The 26,526-nt window shown below is 34.3% G+C and overlaps 1 protein-coding gene across 4 annotated transcripts in view; it reads left to right on the plus strand.

The window, feature by feature from the left end:
* Positions 1-26,526, plus strand: part of STXBP5L (syntaxin binding protein 5L) — a 351,861-nt gene that overhangs the window by 192,192 nt on the left and 133,143 nt on the right. For all 4 annotated transcript variants that reach the window (XM_066347937.1, XM_066347939.1, XM_066347938.1 and 1 more), the window contains exons 18-19: positions 989-1,114; positions 24,966-25,117. In XM_066347937.1, coding sequence (XP_066204034.1) covers positions 989-1,114; positions 24,966-25,117 — 278 coding nt within the window. The remainder of the gene's footprint in view (positions 1-988; positions 1,115-24,965; positions 25,118-26,526) is intronic.

Raw genomic sequence — 26,526 nt, forward strand, 5'->3', positions numbered from 1 at the left:
CTTTATCCACTGAGACACCTGGCCAGGGTCCTTAGTATATTTTTAAGGTAACACCGTCAGCATTTGATAATTGATTGGATGTGAGGTATGAAAGAAAGATATTTGTCAATAATGATCTTAAGTTTTCTAACTGAGTAACTAGAAAGATAGGGGTTGATATCAACTAGAATAGAGAAGGGTTCAGGTGGAGCAAATTCAGAAAGAACAGAAATTCAGGTTTTGGATATGTTGAAATGTTATGTTGGGTGGTAGGATTAATGGTTATTTCTTTTATTTTTATGAGTTATATCTTAAAAATATGTAACAAATATTTCATAAGAGGCCCTGGACAGTTGGCTCAGTGGTAAAGCATTGGCCCAGCATGAGGAAGTCCTGGGTTTGATTCTCAGTCAGGGCACACAGGAGAAGTGACCATCTGCTTCTCCAACTCTCCCCCCAATCTCTCTCTCTCTCTCTTTTGTCCTCCCACAGCAATGGCTTGAATGGCTCAAGCAAAGTTGGCGCCGATCACAAAGGATAGCTCTATGGCCTCACCTCAGTTTCTAAAACTGCTCAGTTGCCAAGCAACGGAGCAGCGGCCCAGCCGGGCAGAGCCTCGCCTGGTAGTGGCTTGCCAGGTGGATCCCAGTTGGGGTGCATGTGGGAATCTGTCTCTGCCTCCCCACCTCTCACTGAATAAAAAGAAATTCATAAAAAAATAAATAATAGAAATAATTAAAAATACTATTCTCAAAAGAAAAAAGGAAGTGATTAAGACCAGTTGAAGTTCTGGACCTGACTGACTGAACAGCTACTTAAAGAAAAAGCTATGCAGTCACAGTGGCTCATTGTATTTTGAGAAAGCTAGAAGACATTGTCCACCTGCCTACTGCCCTTAATTCCTGGTATTGTGTATTTCTGTAGGAAGATTCTATGTAAATTATGAAGATTAGCATGAACATACTTATTAAACTGTATTACTAGAACTACCTTTTCTTTTTTTTTCTAGTGTTAAGACACGACCAGTGCGGATGCCTCCAGGATATCAAGCAGAACTCGTTATTCAGTTAGTATGGGTGGATGGTGAACCCCCCCAACAGATTACTAGTCTTGCTGTAAGCTCAGCATATGGAATGTAAGTAGCTAAACATTCCTTCTGATTTGTATTATTTATCTAATAAGTTCAATCTATTTAGATATTTCTTTTAAAATACTTAAGTAAGGTTCTAATATGAAAAGAAGCCCTTACCTGGATTTTTATTAGATAAAAAATGGTATTAAAACTCATGGACATGGTCAACAGTGAGTGTGGTGCTTGCCAGAGGGAGGAGCAGTGGGGAGAGGTGGAGGGAGGGTATGGGAGGATAAACAGTGATGGAAGGAGACTTGACTTGGGGTGGTGAACACAATATAGTGTACTGTGGAATTCTGCACCTGAAACTTGTATAGTTTTGTTAACCTGTGTCACTCCAATAAATGCAAAAGAAAAAATGGTAAAAAAATAAATGCTATAGGAAAATAATAATTTAAATATAAATTATAATTACTTGTTCTTTCTTGATGTCAAACTTGTGACAGTATTTCCATTTTTAATGTTATTAACAATATGTTAGGATGTTGCTACACTTATACATTTTTGTTTGTATACTTCTACATTTATATTTTTTATTTGTATTTTTTTCCTTCTGTTTTATTTTGAATGCCAGAGTCAGATTTTTTGGGATACAAATCCTAATTTTTCTTTCTAGCTGTTGGATATTAGAGAAGTTACTTACATTTCTGTGCTTTGTTTCCTTTTCTGTAAAATGAGAATAAAATGTTGTTGAGGATTAAATGTATTAATACACATAAAATGTATCTTTGAGGTTCAAAGTAGGATACATATGACATATTCAAGATAGGATAATTTGAGGAGTTTTTAATTAATGGATTTTTTATTTAGGATCTAGAGCAGGGGTCTCAAACTCGCGGCCCACGGGCCGCATGCGGCCCGCCGAACAATTTTGTGAGGCCCGCAGACTAATCCATGAAGTTCAAAATCTTTTGGATAAAATTAAGTAAGCCTAGGGGCCTACTTGTATTTTTCATTTCTCTAGCATCCTAGCTAGATATTAGCTTAGTTAACAGCAGTTGTGATGCGAACTACAGTTTCTGGTCATTTTGTGACACTGAGTAAACTGGATGTACGATTGTGCTTGTTGTACTGATTTTTTTTTGTTTTCAACTGCAGTGAGAAAAGTGTTGCATAACAGTTGCCTTTTGTAGACCTAGTGCAGCCCGCTGAAGGGCTGTGATCTTGCTCTGCGGCCCACATGCTGAGTTGAGTTTGAGACCCCTGATCTAGAGAAACAACACAAGGTAGTTGGGTATGCCAGGGCTAGACATAACTTGAAGATGTAGTTAATTATTACCACGCTATTACTTAAATACAAAGTAAAGCAATAATTGATCTTATCTAACAAATACAGAAGCAGAATTTATATATGAGAAAAAGAAAAAAGCAGAGAAATAAAAATCGTAGTAACTTTCTAAATAGAGAAATTAGTATTTTTCTTTCATTTGTAAGAAAGATGTAATGAGACCAGTCAGGGTGTTTGCTCTTGGGAGCTTTATAAATCATCAACTAAACCAGTTTTGGTATTTATGGCTTTTTCAGGATACCTGAGTTGTTTAATTTGTGATATATATATATGACATTTTTGTGTTATGTTTATCATTATTTGGGAATACTTCCAACAGAGCTATATCAGGTCTGTACCATTTCTTTCTTGTTATAATTAATTAATTCCACCTTTTTGGTCTAACTCAGCCCTCAAGCAGATTGACCATGAGTGCCTCAGCCTTTTTATAAAGCAGATTTTAAGTTTAATAGTGCCACAGGATAGTGGCTTTATGACAACATTTAACTACATAAATATTAAATGTTAATGAAAGAGAGAAAGAGAAGGACAATCACAATTATTATTTTAAAAATCTTTGGAAACTACTTGCTGTCCAATATCCTAGTTGGCCTAAGTCTAAGCTAAGAGGTCCCAAGGATCAATTTAATCAAGTTTAGCTAACTGAGTAGCCCAATTTTCTCATGATTATTGATTGTTCTACTCTTTTTAAGAATTTACCAAGGGGCAAATGTTAAGTAAGAAACTGTGCAGGGTCTGAGATTATTTGCCTCTTTCAAGCTAGTTGCTCACCACACTTTTGTATGTATATATCTTGACTGAAAACTGTCCTTGGGTAAGAGAAAATGATAGGTTATTATTGACAGCAAAAACAGCAGCTAGAGCAGTATCTTACATCAGTTCCCTGAGCCTCAGTCCCACCAGGGGAGCATGTTGAGAAATCAATGGTACCTGCATATGCAGTGGATATTGCAAAAGAAGAATTCTAAGTTTCAAAAAGTTATGAAAATAGGTCTCCTGGTGACCTGCCTATCCATCTGGAGAGAGTTCACATCTTTATTCTGGAGTATAATTAGACCTTCTCTGGAGAAGAGAAGGAGATGCTTTTATCATCTTTTTTTTTTTTTTTTTTTGTATTTTTCTGAAGTTGGAAACGGGGAGGCAGTCAGACAGACTTCCGCATGCACCCGACCGGGATCCACCCGGCATGCCCCACAGGGGGCAATGCTCTGCCCATCTGGGGCATTGCTTTGTTGCAACCAGAGCCATTCTAGCGCCTGAGGCAGAGGCCACAGAGCCATCCTCAGCGCCCGGGCCAACTTTGCTCCAATGGAGTCTTGGCTGCGGGAGGGGAAGAGAGAGACAGAGAGGAAGGAGAGGGGGAGGGGTGGAGAAGCAGATGGGCGCTTCTCCTGTGTGCCCTAGTTGGGAATTGAACCCGGGACTCCTGCACGCCAGGCTGACGCTCTACCACTGAGCCAACCGGCCAGGGCCGCCTTTATCATCTTTTTAAAAGATTATTCTCATATTGTTTTTAAATTATTTTTTTAATTACAGTTGATATTAAATATTATATTCAGGTGTTAAATATAGTGATTAGACATTTCTATAATTTACAGTGATCACCTCAAGTCTATTACCCATCTAATACCATACATAGTTATTTATATATATAATATACATTATATTGTATATAAGCAAGAGAGAGAGGGGACAGACAGGGAAAAACAGGAAGGGAGAGAGATGAGAAGTATCAACTCATAGTTGTGGCACTTTAGTTGTTCATTAATTGTTTTCTCCTACATGCCTTGACTGAAGGGCTCCAGCTGAGCCAGTTACCCCTTGCTCAAGCCAGTTACCTTGGGCTCAAGCCAGTGGCCTTGGGGTCCCACGCTCACATGTGCTCAAGCTGGTGGAGCCCGTGCTCAAGCCAGATGAGCCCACGCTCGAGCCGGCAACCTTGGGGTTTTCAACCTGGTCCTCAGTGTCCCAGGTCAAAGCTCTATTCACTGTGCTACCACCTGGTCAGGCACAGTATTATTGACTATATTGTCTGTGCTATACTTTGCATCCCAATGATGTTTTTTGTTTGTGTTTGTTTTTTAAGTGAGAGGCAAGGAGGAAGAGAGACAGACTCCCACATGCGTCCCAACCGAGATCCACCCAGCAAGCCCCCTACTAGGCAATGCTCTGTCCATCTGGGGCCATTACTCTGTTGCTCAGCAACTGAGCTACTTTATTGCCTGAGGTGAGGCCATGGAGCCATTCTCAGCACCTGGGCCAACTTGCTTTAACTAGTCGAGCCAAGGCTGTGGGAGGAGAGGAGAGAGAGAGGGAGAGAAGGGGGAAAGGGAGGGATGGAAAAGCAGATGGTCACTTCTCTTGTATGCCCTGATCAGGAATTGAATCTGGAACTTTCACATGTCAGGCTGACGCTCTACCACTGAGTTAACCAGCCAGGGCCCCCATGATGTTTTTAACTGGCAATTTGTACTTTTTAATCCCTTCACCTTTTAGATCAGTGGTAGTCAACCTGGTCCCTACTGCCCACTAGTGGGCATTCCAGCTTTCATGGTGGGTGGTAGCGGAGCAACCAAAATATTAATAAAAAGAGATTTAACTATAGTAAGTTGTTTTATAAAGATTTATTCTGCCAAACAGCAAAAATCCAACATAAAGTACTTGGTAAGTAATTATTATTATATGCTTTAACTTGCTATAACTCTGTTTTATAAATTTTATAAAGTAAAGTTACTTCCCTACTTTATAAATCACCATTACTGTGGAACTGGTGGGCAGTTAGAAAATTTTACTACTAACAGAGATACAAAAGTGGGCGGTAGGTATAAAAAGGTTGACTACCCCTGTTTTAGATCCATGTCCCATACCCGTCTTCTGTCTGGCAACCAGCAGATTTATTCTCTGTGTCTATGTTTGTTTTTGTTTTGTTTGTTTGTTTGTTTTGGATTTTAGATTCCACATATAATTGAAATCATATGGTATTTGTTTGATTTTTTTTACTTAGCCTAATACCCTCTAGATTCATCTATGTTGTCACAAATGGTAAGATTTAATTCTTTTTATGGCTGAATAATATTCCATTGTATATATGTACCACTTCTTTATCCATCCGTCTATTGATGGACACTTAAGTTGCTTCCATATCTTGGCTTTTTTATAAATAATGCTTCAATGAACATAATGTTTTGGATTTTGGGGGAGAAATACCCAACAGTGGAATTCCTGGGTCATATGATAGTTCTACTTTTATTTTTTTGAGGAACCTCCATACTGTCTTCCACAGTGGCTCCACCAATATGCTATCACACCAACAGTGCACAAGGGTTCCCTTTTCACTACATCCTGGTCAACAGTTGTTGCTTGTTGATTTATTGGTGATAGTCATTCTTACAGGTGTGAAGTGATATCTCATTGTGGTTTTAATTTGCATTTTCCTGATGATTAGTAGTGCTGAGGAACTTTACATATGTGTATTGGGTATCTGTATGTCCTCTTTGGAAAACTGTCCATTCAAGTCCTCTACCCACTTTTTAAAATTGGGTTGTTTGTTTGCTGGATGTTAAGTTGTATGAATTTCTTATATATTTTGGATATGAGCACCTTATTGGATATATTATTGGTGAATATATTTTCCCATTCAATAAGTTGACTTTTCATTTTGTTGATGGTTTTCCTCTCTTTCAAAAAGGTTTTAGTTTGATATAATCCCATTTATTATTTTTCTTTTCTTTCCCTTGCCCAAGGAGATATATACAAAAACACCAAGTGCAGTCACTAAGGGTGATGTTGAAGAGTTTACTTACTATCTCTTCTTCTAGGAATTTTATGGTTTCACATCTTACATTAAATCTTTAATCCATTTTGAGTTTATTCTTGCATATGGTTTAAGAAAGTGACTGTTTCATTGTTTTACATTTATCTTTCCAGATTTTTTAACACCATTTATTGAAGATGCAATAGATTAATTAACCAGGTAGTTGTGGGCTTATTTCTGGGCTCTCTATTCTCTTCTAATGATCTATGTGTCTGTTCTTATACCAGTGCCATGCTGTTTGAATTACTGTAGCCTTATAATATAGTTTAATAGCAGGTAGGGTGATGCCTCAAACTTTTTCTTTCTTAAAATTACTTTGGGGAAGAAAAGATTGCTTGGCTATTTGGAGACTTTTGTAGTTCCATATAAATTTGTAGATTATTTATTCTAGTTTTGTAGAAAATGCTATTGGTATTCAGATAGGGATTACAGTGAATCTACATATTGCTTTGGGTTTTATGGACATTTTAATGGTATCAATTCTTTCTATCCATAATCACAGAATATTTTCCATTCATTTGTATCTGCATTTTTTAAATATCTTCCAGTTTTCTGTGTACAGATTGGTTACATCCTTAGTTAAATTTAATCCTAAGTATTTTTATTCTTTTTAATGCAGTTGTAAATGGAATTTTTTTTAAAATTTGCCTTCTGATAGTATGTTATTGATACATAAAAAATGCAACTGATTTCTGAATATTAATTTTGTATATTGCTACTTTGGTGAATTTATTAATTAGCTCTAAAACTTTTTGGTGGAATTTTTCATGTTCTTAGTACATTATGTCATTTGCAATATGGCAATATTTTGTTAGGGAGCTTAGATTTCTTTTCATGAGAATATTAACCTTTAATTTTTGTTTTCAGGTTTGGTATCAGTGGTTTTAGGCTTCATAAAATGAATTGGGAAATGTTCTTACCTCCTTTATTTTCAGAAAAATTTGCATAAGATTGATATTATTGTTTTCTTAGGTGTTTGACAGAATTAACAAGTAAAGTCATTTGGGCCTAGATATATAATATACATATATATTTTGTGTGGGGGGGGAAGGTTTTAAGTTACAAATATAATTTTTAAAATAGATAAAGAGATAGTAAGATTTTTTTCTTTTTATTTGTGTCAGTTTTGGTAATTTGTAGTTTTCAAAGAATTTTTCATCCATCTGAAATTTGGAAAAAAGTAATAAATAATGATAATACAAAGTATATTGTAAAGATACTTTATTTTAGTATAATTTGTATAACTTAAAATTTACCCATTTAAGTTTACATTTTAATTATTTTTAGTAAATTTGCAGAGTTGTACAAAGCCGTAATCACAATAAAATGTTAGGATACTTTTTTACTCTCCAATGACCTTCATATTCATTTGTCATCAATTCTCATTTTTAGCATTAGCCCCAGACAACCACTAATTTATTTTCAGTCTCTAAAGATTTGCCTTTACTGTTGCATAAATGGATTAATTTAATATGTGGTTTTTCATCCACCCACTTTAAATTAGCATACTGTTTCTGACATTCATTCATGTTATAGAATGTATCAGTACATTATTCCCTTTTATTCTAAATAGTGTTTTATTTTTCCATTTTGCATGTTGATGGATATTAAAGCACCAACATAATTAAAGGTACAAAATAGAAATATATTTTTTAAATGTTTGATTTTCACTTATTTTACATTTATATAAATATTCAAACATTAGCATTGTTTGTAAATGCCAAATAGAACAGGACCCATAGGATATTCAGAGACTTTATAATCTGGACTTTTAATTTTCTTTCTAAATAAGTAAATAGTAGTAATTTTTATATTCAAATATATTTTATACTTAAAAATAGAAAAGTTTATCAACTGTTGTATAATTTAGAAGAACAAATTTTGATATGAAATATCCTTTAAGGTAGATGTTAATTAATTAAAGAAACAAAGAAGGAATTATATAATTCCCAAATCTTGAAAGTACTCTTTGTTGGTTGTTTTCCTTTGAGTTTCCTTACCAAGATAGTGACAGAATATATCACCTTATTTCCCTCAGTGATAACATTCTATCTTTCAAGTAGATTTACCATACTATCCAATTTTTAAAATCTTTCCTCTATTGTTTTTTCTCTTTCTCTCAGGATTATGTTCTGTGATTCTCTTAGACTGCCTTTTTGTCATAATTTAATTAAGCATTTATTGATGTAAAAAAACTTTATTGGGGTATAATCTATATAGAATATAACTTAATTTTAGTATGCAATAAGAAGTTTTACAAGTATACATGACATCATTATCAACTAATGATATAAAAAATGTATTTATCCCTTCAAAGTGTTCCCTTGTGCCCTTTGCATTTAACTGTCACCTCTTAGGCCCTGGCAATACAAAAATACTGATTTTCTTTCTATCACTATAATTTTGCCTTTACTATAATTTTATATAAATAGAAGCATAAATTACTTTGTGTTTCTTTTTCAGTTAGCATAATCATTTGTGATTCATCCAAGTTGTGTGTATCAATGACTTGTTCTTTTTTCATTGTTGTATAATATTTTATTATGTAGATATAAAACTTGTTTATCCATTTACCATTTAATGAAAACTTGGGTAGTTTTTTATTTTGACTAGTTAAAATAAATCCATTATTAACATTCAGGTACATGTCTTTATATAACATTTGTTTGCATTTTCTTAGGTAAATAAGAGTGGAATTATTGGGTCATATCATAAATATTTGTTTGAAAGAGGAAAACTGTTTTATAAATAGGCTATACTATTTTGCATTTCTACCAGGAATGTATGAGGGTTTAAGTTTTACCACATACATGTCATCACTTGATATTGTGAGTCTTTTTAATATAATTCAATCTGATGGGTTCAGTGGTAACTAAATGCAGTTGTGGTTTTAATTTATATATTTTGGTGACTCATGATCTGCAGTTTTTAAGTGCTTATTTCACATCTGTACATCTTGTTTGGTAAAATATTTTTCCTACTCTTTTTTATTTTATTTTATAGTGAAGAGGGGTGTGGGGAACAGACAGGGACAGACAGACAAGGAAGGGAGAGAGATGAGAAACATCAATTCATAGTTGTCGCACTTTAGTTGTTCATTGATTGCTTTCTCATAGGTGCCTTGACTGGGGTGGGGGGAGGCTCCAGCTGAGCCAGTGACCCGTTGCTCAAGCCAGCAACCTTGGGCTTTAAGCCAGTGAGTGATCTTTGGGCTCAAATCAGCAACCACGGGGTCATGTCTGTGATCCCACACTCAAGTTCACAACCACTTGCTCAAACTGGTGAGTCCATGCTTAAGGCAATGAACTCAGGGTTTCGAACCCGAGTCCTCAAAATCCCAAGTTGACACTCTATCCACAGCACCATCACCTGATCAGGCTGCCTACTCTTTATTTAATGAAGTTGTCTAATCACTATTATTCAGGGTGCTTTGAGTATTCTAAACAAGATATTATTTTGCAAACTTTTTCTCTGGTCTGTGACTTGCCTTTCCATTTTGTTAATGGTATTTTCAATAGAGCAAAATGATTTAAATATAATGTCATGCAGGTTATCAGTTTTATATTTTAAACTTTGTTCTTTTCATGTCCTATGTGATGGCCTAACCCAAATCATTATTATTTTTCTCCTGATCCATTTTAAGTTAATTTTTGTGTATGATGGAAAGAAAAAATTAAGGCTCAATTTTTTACTGATGGACATCCAATTGTTTCAAAATCATTTACTGAAGAATTTTCTTTTCTCCAAATTATATTATATATATAATTGCACTTTTGTTAAAAATTAGTTGACCATTTAGTTCGGTGTGATTTTTATGAACAGTCTTCTGTTTCATTAATATTTATGTTTATCTTTATTTCAAGACAAGTATACTTGCTTCCAGTGGCTTTAGAGTAGGTCTTGAAATTATATAGTGCAAATGCTCAAGCTACCTTCTTTTTTTCTCAAAACTGTTTGGCTCTTCTAGATTTATTACATTTCCATATATATTTTAGAATCATGCTTTCAATGTCTTACACAAAAAAAGATGTCTGCTGGGATTTGTTTGGAACTTTTTTACCTTGTAAATCAATTTGGAGAAAATTAACAACATTGAATGATCTGACCATTGATCAAGGTACATCTCTATTTATTTAAATTTTCTTTTATTTCCTTCAGTCATATTTTATAATTTTAGTATACATAACTTATACATATATTATTAAATTTATGCCTAAGTATTTCATTAATGCTATTTTTTAATATTGGATAGAGAGGTCTATAAATTTCAGTTTAGTCAAGGAGATTGATAATGTCAAAACTTTTATATCCTTACTCATTATTTTCTATAATTGTTCTAGCAATTATTGAAAGAAGAAGGTTTGCATTCTCAACCTTAATAGTAAATTTGTCTATTTTTTCCTTTCAATTCTCAGTATTTCTCAATGTATTTTCAAGCTCTATGATTAGATGAATCCACATTTAGGTTGGCTTTATTTTCTTGATGAATTGGCCTCTTCATAATTCTCCAAATGTATACCTAAAAAGTTTTTGTTCTGAAATATACTTTGTATTAATATTATATAAATATTAATAACGACTTCAGTCATCTTTTAGTTAGTACTTTCATGTTGCTATATTTTCCCAATCCTATTAATTTATATTTAAAGTGATTTGTTGCAGTAAACATCTAAGTTTTTATCATTCAAGTAACTTGTGCACTTAATTGGAATACTTAGACCATTTACATTAATGTAATTATCCATATGGCTGGGTTTAATGGAAATATTTATATTTCTTTCTCGTTTGTTCCATTTGTTTTCTGTCCCTCCTGTTTCCTGCCTTTTAAATTTTGTATCTTTTAGTAATTCTATTTTATCTCATCTATTGTCTTAGTATTTTTTTATTTTAATTCTTAAAAACTAATTTTTATGGTTTGCTCAACAGTTTACTATATCTATCTTTAACTTATATAAATAACTATATAATTAGCATTGTACCACCTCACATATACTGTAAGAACTTTATAACAGTATACTTCTATTTTTTTTCTTTTCTTAGTGTTATTGTCATATGTTTTATTTCTATATGTGTTACAAACCCCATAATACATTGGTTTTATTTTGCTTTATTTTTAAATTAACTTTATTGGGGTAACATTTGTTAATAACATTATATAAGATTCAGATGCAGAATTTATAATACATTATCTGTACATTCCATTGTGTGGTTACCATCCAAAATGTAGTTTCCTCCCATCACCATATATTTGACTCCATTTATCCTCTCTTTCTTCCCCTCGTCCCCCTTTTCCTCTAGTAACCACCATACAGTTGTTTGTGCCTATAAGTTTTGTTTGTTGTTTTTTGTTTATCCCAAAAATGAGTAAAACCATATGGTTCTTATCCTTTTCCATCTGACCTATTTCATTTAGCATGATACCTTCAAGTGGCAATATTTCAACTTTTTATGACTAAATAGTATATCATTATACAGGGGTGGGCAAAAGTACACTTATAGTTGCGAGTATGCAAAACACAATTTATTCTTGTATTACATATTAATTATTGTATTGTTATTATTAACCTACTTTTGTCCACCCCTATATATAGATGTACCATATCTTCTTTATCCAATAATCTGTTGAAGGACATTTAGGATATTTCTATGTCTTGGCTATTGTGAATAATACTACAGTGAACACAGAGGAGGGGTACATAATTTTTTGGAATAAGTGTTCTTAAATTTTGGAGGTACCCAAAAGAGGGATTGATGGGTCATGTGATAGCTTCATTCTTAATTTTTTGAGGAAACACCACACTGTTTTCCATAAAGGCTGCACCAATTTACATTCCAAACAGCAGTGTACAAAGGTTCCTTTTTCCCACATTCTCTGACACTTGTTATTTCTTGTCTTATTGATAATAGCCATTCTAATAAGTGTGAGGTGATATCATTGTGATTTTGATTTGCATTTCTTTATAGCTCCTGAGATTGAGCAACTTTTTATCTATCTCTTGTTCATTTGTATGTCTTCTTGGGAAAGAAGTCTGTTCATGTCATCTGCTCATTTTTTAATTGAATTCTCTGGTTTTAATTTATTTTATGGTATGAGTTATTTATATATTTTGGATATTAGCCCCTTATTGGAGGTTTAATTTGCAAATATCTTCTCCCATTCAGGTGGTAGCATTTTTGTTTTATTGATGTGCAATAAAAAATCTTTTGCTGTGCAGAAGCTTTTTAGTTTGATGTAGTGCCATTCGTTTTTGGTTTTACTTCCCTTGACTTTGGGGCAATCTTCAACCTTTAGAAGGGTTTAGAACCCTCTGAGACCAAGGTCCATAAAATTAGTACCTGTGTTTTCTTTTATGTGTTTTACTGATTTATCTCTTTTAGTTCTCTTATTTTTTTATTTTATTGATTTGAGAGAGGGGAAGAGAAGAGAGAGAGAGAGAAACATTAATTTGTTGTTTCACTTATTTATACATTCATTGGCTGATTTTTGTAGGTGCCCTAATGGGGGATCTGACTCACAACCCTGGCATATAAGGATGATGTCCTAAGCAACTGGGCTACCCAGCCATAGTAGTCAAGTCTTTAATCTACTTCTGATTTAATTTTTGTACATAAGGTCAGTCAGATAGTAGTTTAGTTTAATTCTTTTGCAGGTGGTTTTTCAATTTTCCCAACATATATTAAGGAGTCTTTTCTTTATTCACTGTATATTTCTGGCTCCTTTGTTAATTAGTAGTGCATGTATGTGTGAGTTTATTTCTGATTCTCAATTATGTTTCATTGGTGTCTGATTTTTCTGCCACTACCATACTTTTTATATTATTGTAGCTTCATAGTATAATTTGAAGTCAAGGAGTGTGATACCTCCAGCTTTGCTCTTTTTTCCTCAGGACTACTTTTACTATTTGAGTTCTTTTTTGGTTCTATACAAATGTGAGAATTTAATGTTCTGTGTATTTGAAAAATTCCTGTGGTATTGCACTTAATCTGCATCTTGTTTTAGGTAATACAGCCATTAAAATATATATATAGTTCTTTCAATTTATGAACATGCAATATCTTTGCATTTCTTTGTGTCTTCAATTTCTTTCAACGGTGTTTTATAGTAGTTTTCAGTATATAAATCCTTTGCTTCCTTTGTTAAATTTATTCCTGAGTATTTGAACATTTTTGTTCAAATTGAAAATATGTATTTTCTGCATTTCTCTTTCTAATATTTTACTGTTAGTATCATACATACAAAGCAACAGATTTTTGGACATTAACTTTTCCTATCCTGCAACTTTACTGTGTTTATTGTTTCTAATAGTCTTTTGGTGGAGTCTTTAGGATTTTCTATATATAGAATTATGTTATCTGCAAATAGTGAGTTTTACTTCTTTATTCCCAATTTGGATGCCTTTTACTTCTTCTTTTTGTCAGACTGCTCTGGCTTGGATGATTATTATGTGGAATAACAGTGGTGAAACTTTACATCCTGTTTTATTTCTGATCTTAGAGGAAAAGCTTTCAGTTTTTCATCATTGAGTATGATATTAGCTGACAGTTTGTCATATTTGGCATTTATTAGGTTGAAGTACTTTCTGTACCAATTTTATTGTTTTCATCAAAAATAGATATTGAATTTTTAAATGCTTTTTTATATCAATTGATATGATTTTTATCTTTTATTTTGTTAATGTTATATATCACATTACTTGATTTGCATATGTTGAACCATCCTTGCATTCCTGGAATAAACCCTACTTGATTGTGATGTATTATATTTTTACGTACTGTTGTATTCAAATTGATAGTATTTTATAGAGGATTTTTGCATGTATGTTCATCAGAGATATTGGCTTTTAGTTTCTTTTTTTGTCCTTGCCTGGCTTTGGTATCAGGGTAATGTTGGTCTCATAAAATGAATTAAAAAGTTTTCCCTCTTCTTCACTATTTTCAAAGAGTTTAGAAAGGGATAGGTATATTAAATCTTATTTGAATGTTTGGTAGAATTCACCAGTGAAGCCATTGGTCATGGACTTTTGTTTTTGTGGAGTTTTTACTACTGTTTCAATTTTCTTAACTATTGATTGGTCAGATTTTCCAACTTTTCATGATTTAGTGTAGGAAGGTTATAAATGTCTATTTGTTTATTTCTTCTAAGCTATTGAATTAGGTGGCATACAGCCTGTCATAGTATTGTTGTCTAATCCTCTGTATTTCTTTGGTATCTGGTGTAACTTCTCTTTTTTCCTTGGTGAGTCTAGCCAGAAACTTGCCAATTTTGTTTATCTTTTTAAAGAAACTTTTTCAAAATTATTTCCTTCTTGCTACTGACTTTGGGTTTTCTTTGTTACTTTTCTAGTTCTCTAAGGTGAAATGTTATATTGTTTAAGATTTTTGTTTCTTGAGGTAGGCCTGGAATGCTAATAAACTCCTCTCTCATTACTGCTTTTACTGCTGCATCCTCGAAATTTTGTTATGTTGTATTGTCTTTTTCATTTGTTTGTATGTTTCATTTGATATCCTTTTAATCTCCACATAGTTGTGGATTTTCCAGTTTTCTTTTTGTAGTTAATTTCCAGTTTTATACTGTTGTGCTCAGAAAATATGCTTGCTATTATTTTAATCTTTTTAAGTTCATTGAAGCTAGTTTTGTGGCCCAACATATGGTCTATCCTTGAGAATGTTCCATGTTCACTTGAGAAGAATGTATTATTCTATTGTTTTGGGGACGCAAAGCTCTGTAAATGTAAATTATGTCTATTTGGTTTAGTGTGTTATTTACAGCTTGTATTGTATTTCCTTATTCATTTTCTGTTTGGATGATCTATCCATTGATGTCAATGGTATACTCGCGTATCCTATTATAATTGTATTTTTGTCTGTCTTTTTAGATCTCTTAATAATTGCTTTATATATTTTTGTGTTCCCATACTAGGTGCATATATATATATATATATTAACAAGCATTATTTCTTCTATTTTTTTGGTTTTTTGGTGTTTTTTTTAATTTTTCTTAAGTTGGAAACGAGAAGGCAGTCAGACTCCCGCATGTGCCCGACCAGGATCCACCCAGCATGCCCACCAGGGGGCGATTCTCTGGCCATCTGGGGCATTGCTCTGTTGCAACCAGAGCCATTCTAGCACCTGAGGCAGAGGCCATGGAGCCATCCTCAGTGCCTGGGCCAACTTTGCTCCAATGGAGCCTTGGCTGCGGGAGGGGAAGAGAGAGACAGAGAGGAAGGAGAGGGGGAGGGGTGGAGAAGCAGATGGGCGCTTCTCCTGTGTGCCCTGGCCGGGAATCAAACCCGGGACTCCTGCATGCCAGGCTGACGCTCTACCACTGAGCCAACCGGCCAGGGCCGGGCATTATTTCTTCTTGATGAATTGTTCCCTTTATTATAAAATGTCCACTTTTGTCTCTTGTTACCCTTTTTGTGAATTTTTTTTCTTTTTTGCTTAATTCTTCCACTTCCCTTCCATTTTGTTACACATTTCTATTTTAAAATATATTTTATCTGATGTAAGTATGGCTACATCCACTTTTCTCTGGATGCCATTTTTTTTAATTTATTTATTAAATTTAATGCAGTGACATTAATAAATCAGGGTACATATGTTGAGAGAAAACATCTCTAGATTATTTTGACATTTGATTGTGCTGTATACCTCTCCCCCAAAGTTAAATTGTCTTCTGTCACCTTCTATCTGGTTTTCTTTGTGCCCCTCCCCTCCCCCAACCCCTCTCTCCTTCTTCACCCCATCCCCCCTCCCCCCACCCTCCACCCCTGTTGCCATCACATTCTTGTTCATGTCTCTGAGTCTCATTTTTATGTCCCTTCTATGTATGGATTCATATAGTTCTTAGTTTTTTTTCTGATTTACTTATTTCACTCCGTATAATGTTATCAAGGTCCATCCATGTTATTGTAAATGGTCCGATGTCATCATTTCTTATGGCTGAGTAGTATTCCATAGTATACATGTACCAAAGCTTTTTAATCCACTCGTTCTCTGACGGACACTTGAGCTGTTTCCAGATCTTCGCTATTGTGAACAATGCTGCCACAAACATGGGGGTGCATTTCTCCTTTTGGAGCCGTTCTATGGTGTCCTTGGGGTATATTCCTAAAAGTGGGATAGCTGAGTCAAAAGGCAGTTCGATTTTCAGTTTTCTGAGGAATCTCCATACTGTTTTCCACAGTGGCTGCACCAGTCTGCATTCCCACCAGCAGTGCAGGAGGGTTCCCTTTTCTCCACATCCTCGCCAGCACTTATTCTGTGTTGTTTTGTTGATAAGCGCCATTCTGACTGGTGTGAGGTGATATCTCATTGTGGTTTTAATTTGCATTTCTCTAATGATTAGTGATGTTGAGCATTTTTTCATATGCCTATTGGCCATCTGTATGTCCTCTTTGGAGAAGTGTCTATTCATCTCTTTTGCCCATTTTTGGATTGGATTGTTTGTCTTCCTGGTGCTGAGTTTTACAAGTTCTTTATAAATTTTGGTTATTAACCCTTTTTCAGACGTATTGTCAAATATGTTCTCCCATTGTGTAGTTTGTCTTTTTATTCTGTTCTCGTTGTCTTTAGCTGTGCAAAAGCTTTTTAGTTTGATATAGTCCGATTTGTTTATCCTGTCTTTTATTTCACCTCCCCATGGAGATAAATCAGCATATATATTGCTCTGAGAGATGTCCCAGAGCTTACTGCCTATGTTTTCTTCTAAGACGCTTATGGTTTCACGGCCTACATTTAAGTCTTTTATCCATTTTGAGTTTATTTTTGTGAGTGGTGTAAACTAGTGATCTAGTTTCATTTTTTTGCAGGTAGCTGTCCAATTTTCCCAACACCATTTGTTAAAGAGGCTGTCTTTACTCCATTGTATTTCCTTACCTCCTTTGTCAAATATCAGTTGTCCATAGAACTGTGGGTTTATTTCTGGGTTCTCTGTTCTGTTCCATTGATCTATATGCCTGTTCTTATTCCAGTACCAGGCTGTTTTGAGTACAACGGCCTTGTAGTATAACTTGATATCAGGAAGTGTGATACCTCCCACTTTAGTCTTCTTTTTTAAGATTGCTGAGGCTATTCATGTTCTCTTTTGGTTCCATGTAAATTTTTGGAATAGGTGTTCTATATCTTTGAAGTATGTCATTGGTATTTTAATTGGTATTGCATTGAATTTATAGATTGCTTTGGGTAATATAGACATTTTAATGATGTTTATTCTTCCTAACCATGAGCACGGTATATGCTTCCACTTGTTTGTATCTTCCTTGATTTCTTTTATCAATGCTTTGTAATTTTCCGAGTACAAGTCTTTAGTCTCCTTGGTTAAGTTTATTCCTAGGTACTTTATTTTTTTGGTTGTAATTGTGAAGGGGATTGTTTCCTTAATTTCTCTTTCTGACTGTTCATTGTTGGTGTATAAAAATGCCTCTGATTTCTGAGTATTGATTTTATATCCTGCCACTTTGCTGAATTCATTTATCAGGTCCAGTAGCTTTTTGACTGAGACTTTAGGGTTTTCTATATACAATATCATATCATCTGCAAATAATGATAGTTTTACTTCTTCTTTTCCAACTTGAATGCCTTTTATTTCTTCTTCTTGTCTGATTGCTGTTGCTAGGACTTCCAGGACCATGTTAAATAAGAGTGGTGAAAGGGGGCACCCCTGCCTTGTTCCTGATTTAAGGGTATTGCTTTTAATTTTTGCCCATTGAGTATGATGTTGGCTGTGGGTTTCTCATAGATAGCTTTTATCATGTTGAGGTATGTTCCCTGTATTCCCATTTTGCTGAGAGTTTTGATCATGAATGGGTGCTAGATTTTATCAAATGCTTTTCTTCATCTATTGAAATTATCATATGGTTTTCTCCTTCTTTTTGTTTATGTGATGAATCACATTGATTGATTTACGAATATTGTACCAGCCTTGCCTCCCCAGAATAAATCCCACTTGATCATGGTGTATGATTTTTTCCATATATTGTTGGATCCGGTTTGCTAATATTTTGTTGAGGATTTTAGCATCTATATTCATCAGAGATATTGGCCTATAATTTTCTTTCTTTGTGTTGTCTTTGCCTGGTTTTGGAATCAGAATTATGCTCGCCTCATAAAAGGAGCTTGGAAGTCTTCCTTCCTCTTGAATTCTTTGAAATAGTTTGAGAAGGATAGGAGTTAGTTCTTCTTTGAATATTTGGTAGAATTCTGTTGTGAAGCCATCAGGCCCTGGACTTTTCTTTGTTGGGAGTTTTTTGATAACTGTTTCAATCTCGTTTGTTGTAATCGGTCTGTTTAGGTTTTCTGATTCTTCCAGATTGATTTTTGGAAGATTGTATGCTTCAAGGATTTTGTCCATTTCATCTAGGTTGTCTAGTTTTTTGGCATACAGTTCTTCATAGTATTTTCTTACAATATTTTGTATTTCTGTTGTGTCAGTTGTTATTTCTTCACTCTCATTTCTAATTTTATTTATTTGAGTCCTCTCTCTCTTTTTCTTGGTGAGTCTACTTAAAGGTTCATCAATCTAGTTTACCTTTTCAAAGAACCAGCTCCTAGTTTCATTGATCCTCTGTATTGTTTCTTTAGCCTCTATGTCATTTATTTCTGCTCTGATCTTTATTATTTCCTTCCTTCTACTACATTTGGGTTTTACTTGCTGTTCTTTTTCTAATTCTTTTAGATGCAGGGTTAAGTTGTTTATTTGAGCTTTTTCTAGCTTCTGAAAGTGTGCCTATAGTGCTATGAACTTCCCTCTCAGCACTGCTTTCGCTGTGTCCCATAAATTTTGAGTTGTTGTATGCTCATTGTCATTTGTTTCTAGGAATTTTTTTATTTCTTCTTTGATCTCATTCTTAATCCATTCATTATTTAACACCCTGCTATTTAGTTTCCATGTGTTTGAGAATTTTTGAGCTTTTCTGTTGTGATTCATTTCTAGTTTCATGCCGTTGTGATCAGAGAAAGTGCTTGATATGATTTCAGTCTTCTTAAATTTGTTGAGAGCACTTTTGTGCCATAACATGTGGTCTATCCTAGAGAATGTACCATGAGCACTTGAAAAGAATGTATATTCTGCTGCTTTAGGGTGAAAGGTTCTGAAGATATCTATTAAATCCAGTTGATCTAGTGTTTCCAATAAGTCTGCTGTTTCTTTGTTAATTTTCTTTCTTGAGGATCTATCTAGTGATGTTAGTGGGGTATTGAAATCCCCTACTATTATAGTATTGCTGTTGATCTCGCCCTTTAAATCCATCAAAGTCTGCTTTATATATTTGGGTGCTCCTATATTAGGTGCATAGATATTTATAATAGTTATAACTTCCTGTTGGATTACTCCCTTTATCATTATGTGGTGGCCTTCTTTATCTCTTACTATATCCTTTGTTTTAAAGTCCAATTTGTCTGATATAAGTATTGCTACCCAAGCTTTTTTTCATTTCCGTTTGCATGAAATGCTTTTTTCCATCCTTTTACCTTCAATCTATGTGTGTCCTTTGTTCTAAGGTGTGTCTCTTGTAGATAACATATGTATGGGTCTTGTTTTCTTATCCATGCAGCTACCCTATGTCTTTTGATTGGATCATTAATCCATTTACATTTAAGGTTATTATTGATATGTAGTTGTTTATTGCTATTTTCTTCTTTAAAGGTGTATTCCTTTTTTGCTATATTCTTTTCCCACTTTGATCTGTTTACAACAGGCCCCTTAACATTTCCTGCAGCATTGGTTTGGTTGTAATGAATTCCTTGAGTTGTTTTTTGTCTGGGAAGCTTTTTATTTCTCCTTCGATTTTAAACGATAGCCTTGCTGGATAAAGTAGTCTTGGTTGTAGGTTCTTGTTCTGCATTACTTTGAATATTTCTTGCCATTCCCTTCTGGCCTCAAGTGTTTCTGTTGAGAAGTCGGATGTCGTCCTTATGGGGGCTCCTTTGTAGGTGATAACTTTTTTTTCTCTTGCAGATTTTAATATTTTCTCTTTATCACTTAGCTTTGGTATTTTAATTATGATGTGTCTTGGTGTAGGTTTCTTTCGGTTTCTCTTTAATGGAGTCCTCTGTGCTTCTTGGACTTGTGAGAGTTTCTCTTGCATTAATTTAGGGAAATTTTCAGCTATGATATGATTGAACAACATCTCTATTCCTTGTTCTTTTTCTTCTTCTTCAGGAACCCCTATGATGCGGATGTTATTTCTCTTCATGTTGTCACAGAGCTCTCTAAGGGTTTCCTCTGACTTTTTGAGTCTCTTTTTTCTTCTCTGTTTTCATTCCTTCATTCCAGTTCTCCTCTAATTCGCTGATTCGATCCTCTGCTCTATCCATCCTGTTTTTAATTCCTTCCATTGTGGTCTTTATTTCTGAAATTGTATTTGTCATCTCCGACTGATTCTTTTTTATACTTGCTATTTCTTTATTTAGGTGTTCATAGAGACCATCCATTGTTGTTCTAAGATCCCTAAGCATCCTTACAATCATTATTTTTGAACTCCGCATCTGGAAGTTTGATTATTTCCATATCACTCAGTTCATCTTTTGAAGGTGTGTCTTGTGGTTTCATTTGGATTGCACTTCTTTGTCTTCTCATTGTCTGTTTTGGGGTTTTTTATTTGTAGAGTTGGTTGAGTCTAGGCTTGGTGTTGTCTGCCTCCAGTTTTCAGTTATTTCTAGGTCTTCTTGGTTGCTATCAGCTGTTATCTGTAATCCACTTTCAGATTTGGGCCGCTCTGAAGTCTTGATTTGTTTGTTTTCTTAACAGGTGATAGTCTTTTTACTGATCTCAGCAGGGGGCTTCCTTGAAACTGTATCCAGGAATGCGGTGGGTGTAACATGAGACTCTGAAGACCTCTTTAGCCAGCTAATCTCACTGGGGGCAGGGTGTTTTCTCAGCTTCAGTAGGGGGAGGTGTATCTCAGATCTCCATGGAGACCTGAGTTACTACCCCTCCTCCCTACTTCTTGTTTTCAGCTGTGTCTTGTTGCGCTGATTGGAGCTGGATAGATGTCCGGAGATCTCTGATCTGGAAGCAATTCAGCTCTGTTTTGTGAAAGGTTCAGTCCCTCCCCCAGCTATGGCCGCCTCCAGCATGGATGAGTCAGCTTTTTTAGTTCGTTTCCTGCATTCCTTAGCCCTTCACAGTCTGTCCCTCTCCCTGTCCTTTCCACTTGGGAGATAAGCTGGTCTTTTCAACACACCTCGCTCCCTGGTCGCCAGGTAAGTGGCTGTGAGCAGTAGTTTCTGCTCTTTTCCCTATGTGAGATCCTCTCTGGGCTCTCAGCCTCACCCGCCCCCCTCCGTTCCTGTAAGCAGAGGAGATTCAGGCACTCCCTACCAGGATTGTGGCTTCTTCTTTGCTCCTTGGTTTTTGAGAGCTGTTCTTGCAGTTCAGAGTTGGTTTTTCATGCTGATTTTTCCTAAATTGATTTGTATTCCAGTTTGGTGGTGAGAGCTGGGCGTCTGTGTGTCCACCTACTCCGCTGCCATCTTCCTTCTCTGGATGCCATTTTTATGGAATATCATTGTCTACCTTCACTTTGAATCAATGTTTGTATTTTTAGCTGAGATGGGTCTTTTAAAAGCAACATATAATTGGATCTTATTTTTTAATCCATCCAGGTACTCTTTGCCTTTTAATTTCTCAGTTCAGTCCATTTAAATTTAGGGTGATTATCGATATTTGAGAACTTACTATAGCCATTGTTTTTTCTGGTTGCTCTGTATCTCCATTGTTTCTTTTTCCCTGTGTTTTTGTCTGCTACAATATTTTAGTTTGATTGTAGTCTACAATTTTTCCTGTTTCTTCTTTTTTTATGTTATGTGTCTTTTCTACATTTTTGTTTTGTGGTTACTATTAGGCTTATGTAATAAAAAGTTTTATATGTACAATAGTCCTTTTTCATCTAAGTGCACCTTATTTCCAGTCCTTTTATCCTACTTCTTTTATGGGTTATTTTTTGTCATAAATTATTCTCTTTTATGCTGTGTATTTGTATCCAAATTGCAGAAGCTATAGTCTTGTTAAAATGATTTTACCCCATTTACCCTTTATAATTAAGTGTTTAATACTCTATTCTGAAAGAGTTGCAGTTTCCTGCTCTTTGTGTTTTTTTATCATACTCAGTTTTGTATTTTATCATTCTCACAGTGTTGTATTCTTTGCCTTTATTGTTTCAGGTAAAAGAACTTCTTTCAGCATTTCTTGTATGCATGCCTTGAGGTGGTATATTCTTTCAACTCTTGTCTGGAAAAGCTTTTATTTCTCACTCCTATCTAGAAGATAACTTTGCTGGATAGATTATTCTTGGCTGTTGATTTTTCTCTTTAAATACTGATATATTTGATTTTAATTTTTCCTAGCTTATAAAGTTTCTGCTGAAAAATTCAATGATAATCAGTTGGAGTTTCCTTTGTAGGTTACAATTATCCCCACTTCCCGGCTGCCTTAAAGAATTCTTTGTCTCTATCTTTTGACAGTTTTAATATAATGTGTCTTGGAGGTCTCTTTGCATTCAGGTAATTAGGTGTTCTGTGAGCTTCTTGGATTCAAGGTCCCAGCTCTTTCCAGTGGTTTTGGAAGTTCTCACCAATTATTTGAATAGGTTCTCTGTTCCCCTCTCCTTCTGGTATACTCATTATTCTTATTCACTCTTTCTAATAGAGTCAATGATGTACCATCTGAGGTGTCCCAACTGCCTCTACCAGCCTCTGCTATGATGGGTGGGGAAAGATGTAGGCAGGGTAAGGTGGGTCCACATGCTGCAGCTTAGTTTCTTCCACTGGGACTAGCTCAATGTGCACCAGACACTTGCCTGGAATGATATTTATGTGCTCCCAGCTCTCTCCAGGCTGTTGAGTGAGGTAGTCTTGTATATCTGTATCACTTTTAATCTGGTAATGGCAGCTGCCAGACTGAAGCTGCCAGACCTTTTAACTACTTTTTTCCCCTGTCACTGGACTTAACCACAATATGCACTAGCCATTCAGTCTAAAATACAGCCTTTGCCCCTCCCTGGGCTGCTGAGTGAGGGCTTCACCCTGACCCTTCACTGCTACTGCAACAGCTGGAGCTATAGTGTGTCCAGGACTGTGTCTGTGGCATCTGTCCTGATTTTTAACCTCTGCCTCTTTTCTAACCCTTGCCTGTTTTCTCTGCTTACTTCGGCATACCCACCTTTAGATGTCTTAATGTATGGATCTCTCCAATGATTTTGTGTTAAGCATAGAATAATTTTTTGCATCATAATTGTCCAACTTGTTGTAACTTGAAGGGGAGAAATGAAGAGGTCTTCTCACTCTACCATAATGCTGATATCACTCCAGTATTCTTATTTTTAATTCACAGATAAAAATAATTATTTTTGTTGATATTATGCATTCTAGTTGCCTATTTTTTCCTGTCAGTATTACATTATGGAACTATAAGCGGAAATAATTATATTTTACATAAAAAGATATTAACTTGTTATAATATATAATATATATTATAATATTACATTTACTTATAATAATATTGAGATCAATTCTAATTTTGTGTGGAAAATTTTTAAAGTACATAAAAAATGTATCATTGGAAGGTCCTAAAGGTCCTGTGAACTAGATAAATCTAGTATTATAATTCTCATTATAAATTAAAGAAATATGCCTGGCACGATTAATATTTCTCAAAGTCAAATAACCTATAAAATTATAGAGATAGGATCTTTTGACTTTCATAACAAGACTTTTTCCTAGTTTTCTAAATTTGTTTTACTAGAAGATATAAAACTCTGTGTGAAATAGCAAAACATCTAGTGTCCTAGAACTTTTAGTTTTTTGTGAGCAAGGCAGTGTAATGGAGTGTAAAGAATTAGATACAGAATAAGCAGATGGTTTGCCAACCAGATTCAATTAAGCAATAAAACAACATGGAACTCATAAAATGAACAAAATAGCATTTATACAACTAGTAGATACTCAATGTAGGAAGCAAAACTCACAGATTTATAATTGTTCAGCTAGTAAGCATGTTGTAAATGGAGAAAAAAGAAAGTTATTATATGCCTAATGGTTGAAGTAACAAAAATGACTGCTTAGGAGAACAGTTTTGATTTCACAGGAGATTTAGTTATAAAATCAATAAAATGGTCTTTGTTAATAAATGGGACAAAATAGAGAACAAGAGAAAAAATTTTAATTTTTCGTAAATGAAACATATCTGTTTATATCTACTACAATGTCAATACTTTAGAGATGAATTAGTAAATAATATTTTGTGTTGAAACATCCCCTGTTTAAAACAAAAACTAATTTGCAGCCTTATTATAATTTTATTTCAAAAAGACTCCTAATTACATACCTAAGCGTCTGTAGTTTTTAAAATTGTTACATTTCTTGACCTGTTTCTCCATTGCACAGCAAAAGGATGTTACATGATTCTTCATAAAAATATAAGACAAAGTTAAAGAGCATATTGGGTAATCACTACTTACATGACAAAATGTGATTGCAGGTAATTTCTGTCTTTTGCAGTGGTCATTTATACATTTACCTGTAATGATAATTGAGATCAATTCTGTTTTGGGGTGGAAAATTATTCAGTGACTATCCAACAAGGTCAGCCTATCCCACGCAAAGGCACTATATCCTTCATGACTTGGCTCCAATCTCTGCTCAACATCCCCAACCCTACAGCATTACTTTCCAGTAATCTTATTTTTAATTCAAAGGTAAAAATAATAATGGTTGGTGTGATACATTCTAGTTGCATATTTTTTTTCTCTCAGAGTTGCATTTGGGAACTGCAATGGGTTGGCTGTGGTGGATTTTATACAGAAGACAGTACTGTTAAGCATGGGGACCATTGACCTATATAGATCAAGTGACCTATACCAACGACAACCACGGTCTCCTCGAAAAAACAAGCAGTTCATTGCAGGTAGGAGATAAAACAAGATGGTTATGAACTTGAGTAGTTCATCTGTTTTCTTAACTTTAGATTTCTTATCTTTCTTCTGTGATGCTATTAAGATGCATGGCAATATAAAGTGAACATAATGTACAATACCATGTAAGTAATATTGGACAGAAACATAGATAGAATCTTTGAAAGGGTAAATGAAGTGTTTAAACTTCAATTTGATGTTAAAGTTAGGAAACATCTTGAGTTTCTTAGGCTGAAGGCTTAGGAAATAAGAGAAAATAAGCTATTAAATATAAAAATGCTATGATAATCAGGGTACCTAGTTGAAAACACTGCTTTCAAAGGTTGTGTTAAAGAAGATAATTTTCTACTATATCTGGCCCCTTTAAAAATATAATTATTAGTTAAAAGTAGTCATTCATTTAGGTAAAAGTAACTATTCAATTCTTTGAATTTTTAAATAAACTCCATATTTTAGCTATCATCTTTCTTTGTTGGGTGATGACTTTCTAGGAGGTAATTTAACAAATGCAATAAACATTATTGATTAAACATTGAAAAATGAGAAAAAGATGACATTTTTATTGACAGGATTAATAAATTGATTTCATTAACTGTAAAAGGAAAATATACATGGTTAATTAGGATTTAACCAGAAGTACTTTCTATATAATACAAAACTTTGATATGTCAGATCAGTGGTTTTCAGCTGCCAATCCGCAACCCAATGATTATAGGCTATATAATCTTCATATAACATCAGGGTGGTTAACCCTTTTGTGGTCTGGCAGGTGAAAACCACTGCCAAATAATCCAAACTTTTACAGAAATTTTGGTGCATATACAGATAGTTGACTTTGCAAAAATTGACAAAACTTTTGTATATTTTTAGTCCACTGACATAGTTTGGTTTAAAAAAGTTAGGTAAAAAATTATTTGGGCTAAAAGTTTTACAGATGAAAATATATTTATAGTAGTATGTCAGTGGACAGAAAACAAATACACAGTTTTAAAAAATTAGATAAGTCTTAATTTTTAATTAATTGAATATTGAAGACTTATTAAATATACCCATGCGAGAATATTTTAAAATAAAAATAATGCATGATGGTAGGTTTTATGCTCTAAATAGTAGGTATGCCAAATTTACCCTCTAAATGTGATACTAAAGTTTCCTTTTGGACTAATGAAAAAATTACTTAATATACTGAAATCTTGTTTATTTTTATTTTATAAATCACAATCCTTTACAAAATGCTAGTTTTGATCTTTTTCAGGGGCACAGAAGTTCTCTTTCAGAATCTGGATTTTTGTTAGGAATTTCAACTTTCGGCAATATTTTAGGAGTGCTAGAAATCTCTAATTTTATACGTTCTGTCTCAACCACTACTGGCTTTTTCAAGGGAGACAGAATAAGATAAACT

This window comes from Saccopteryx leptura, chromosome 8 (assembly GCF_036850995.1).
Source record: "Saccopteryx leptura isolate mSacLep1 chromosome 8, mSacLep1_pri_phased_curated, whole genome shotgun sequence".
Taxonomy (NCBI): Eukaryota; Metazoa; Chordata; class Mammalia; order Chiroptera; family Emballonuridae; genus Saccopteryx; species Saccopteryx leptura.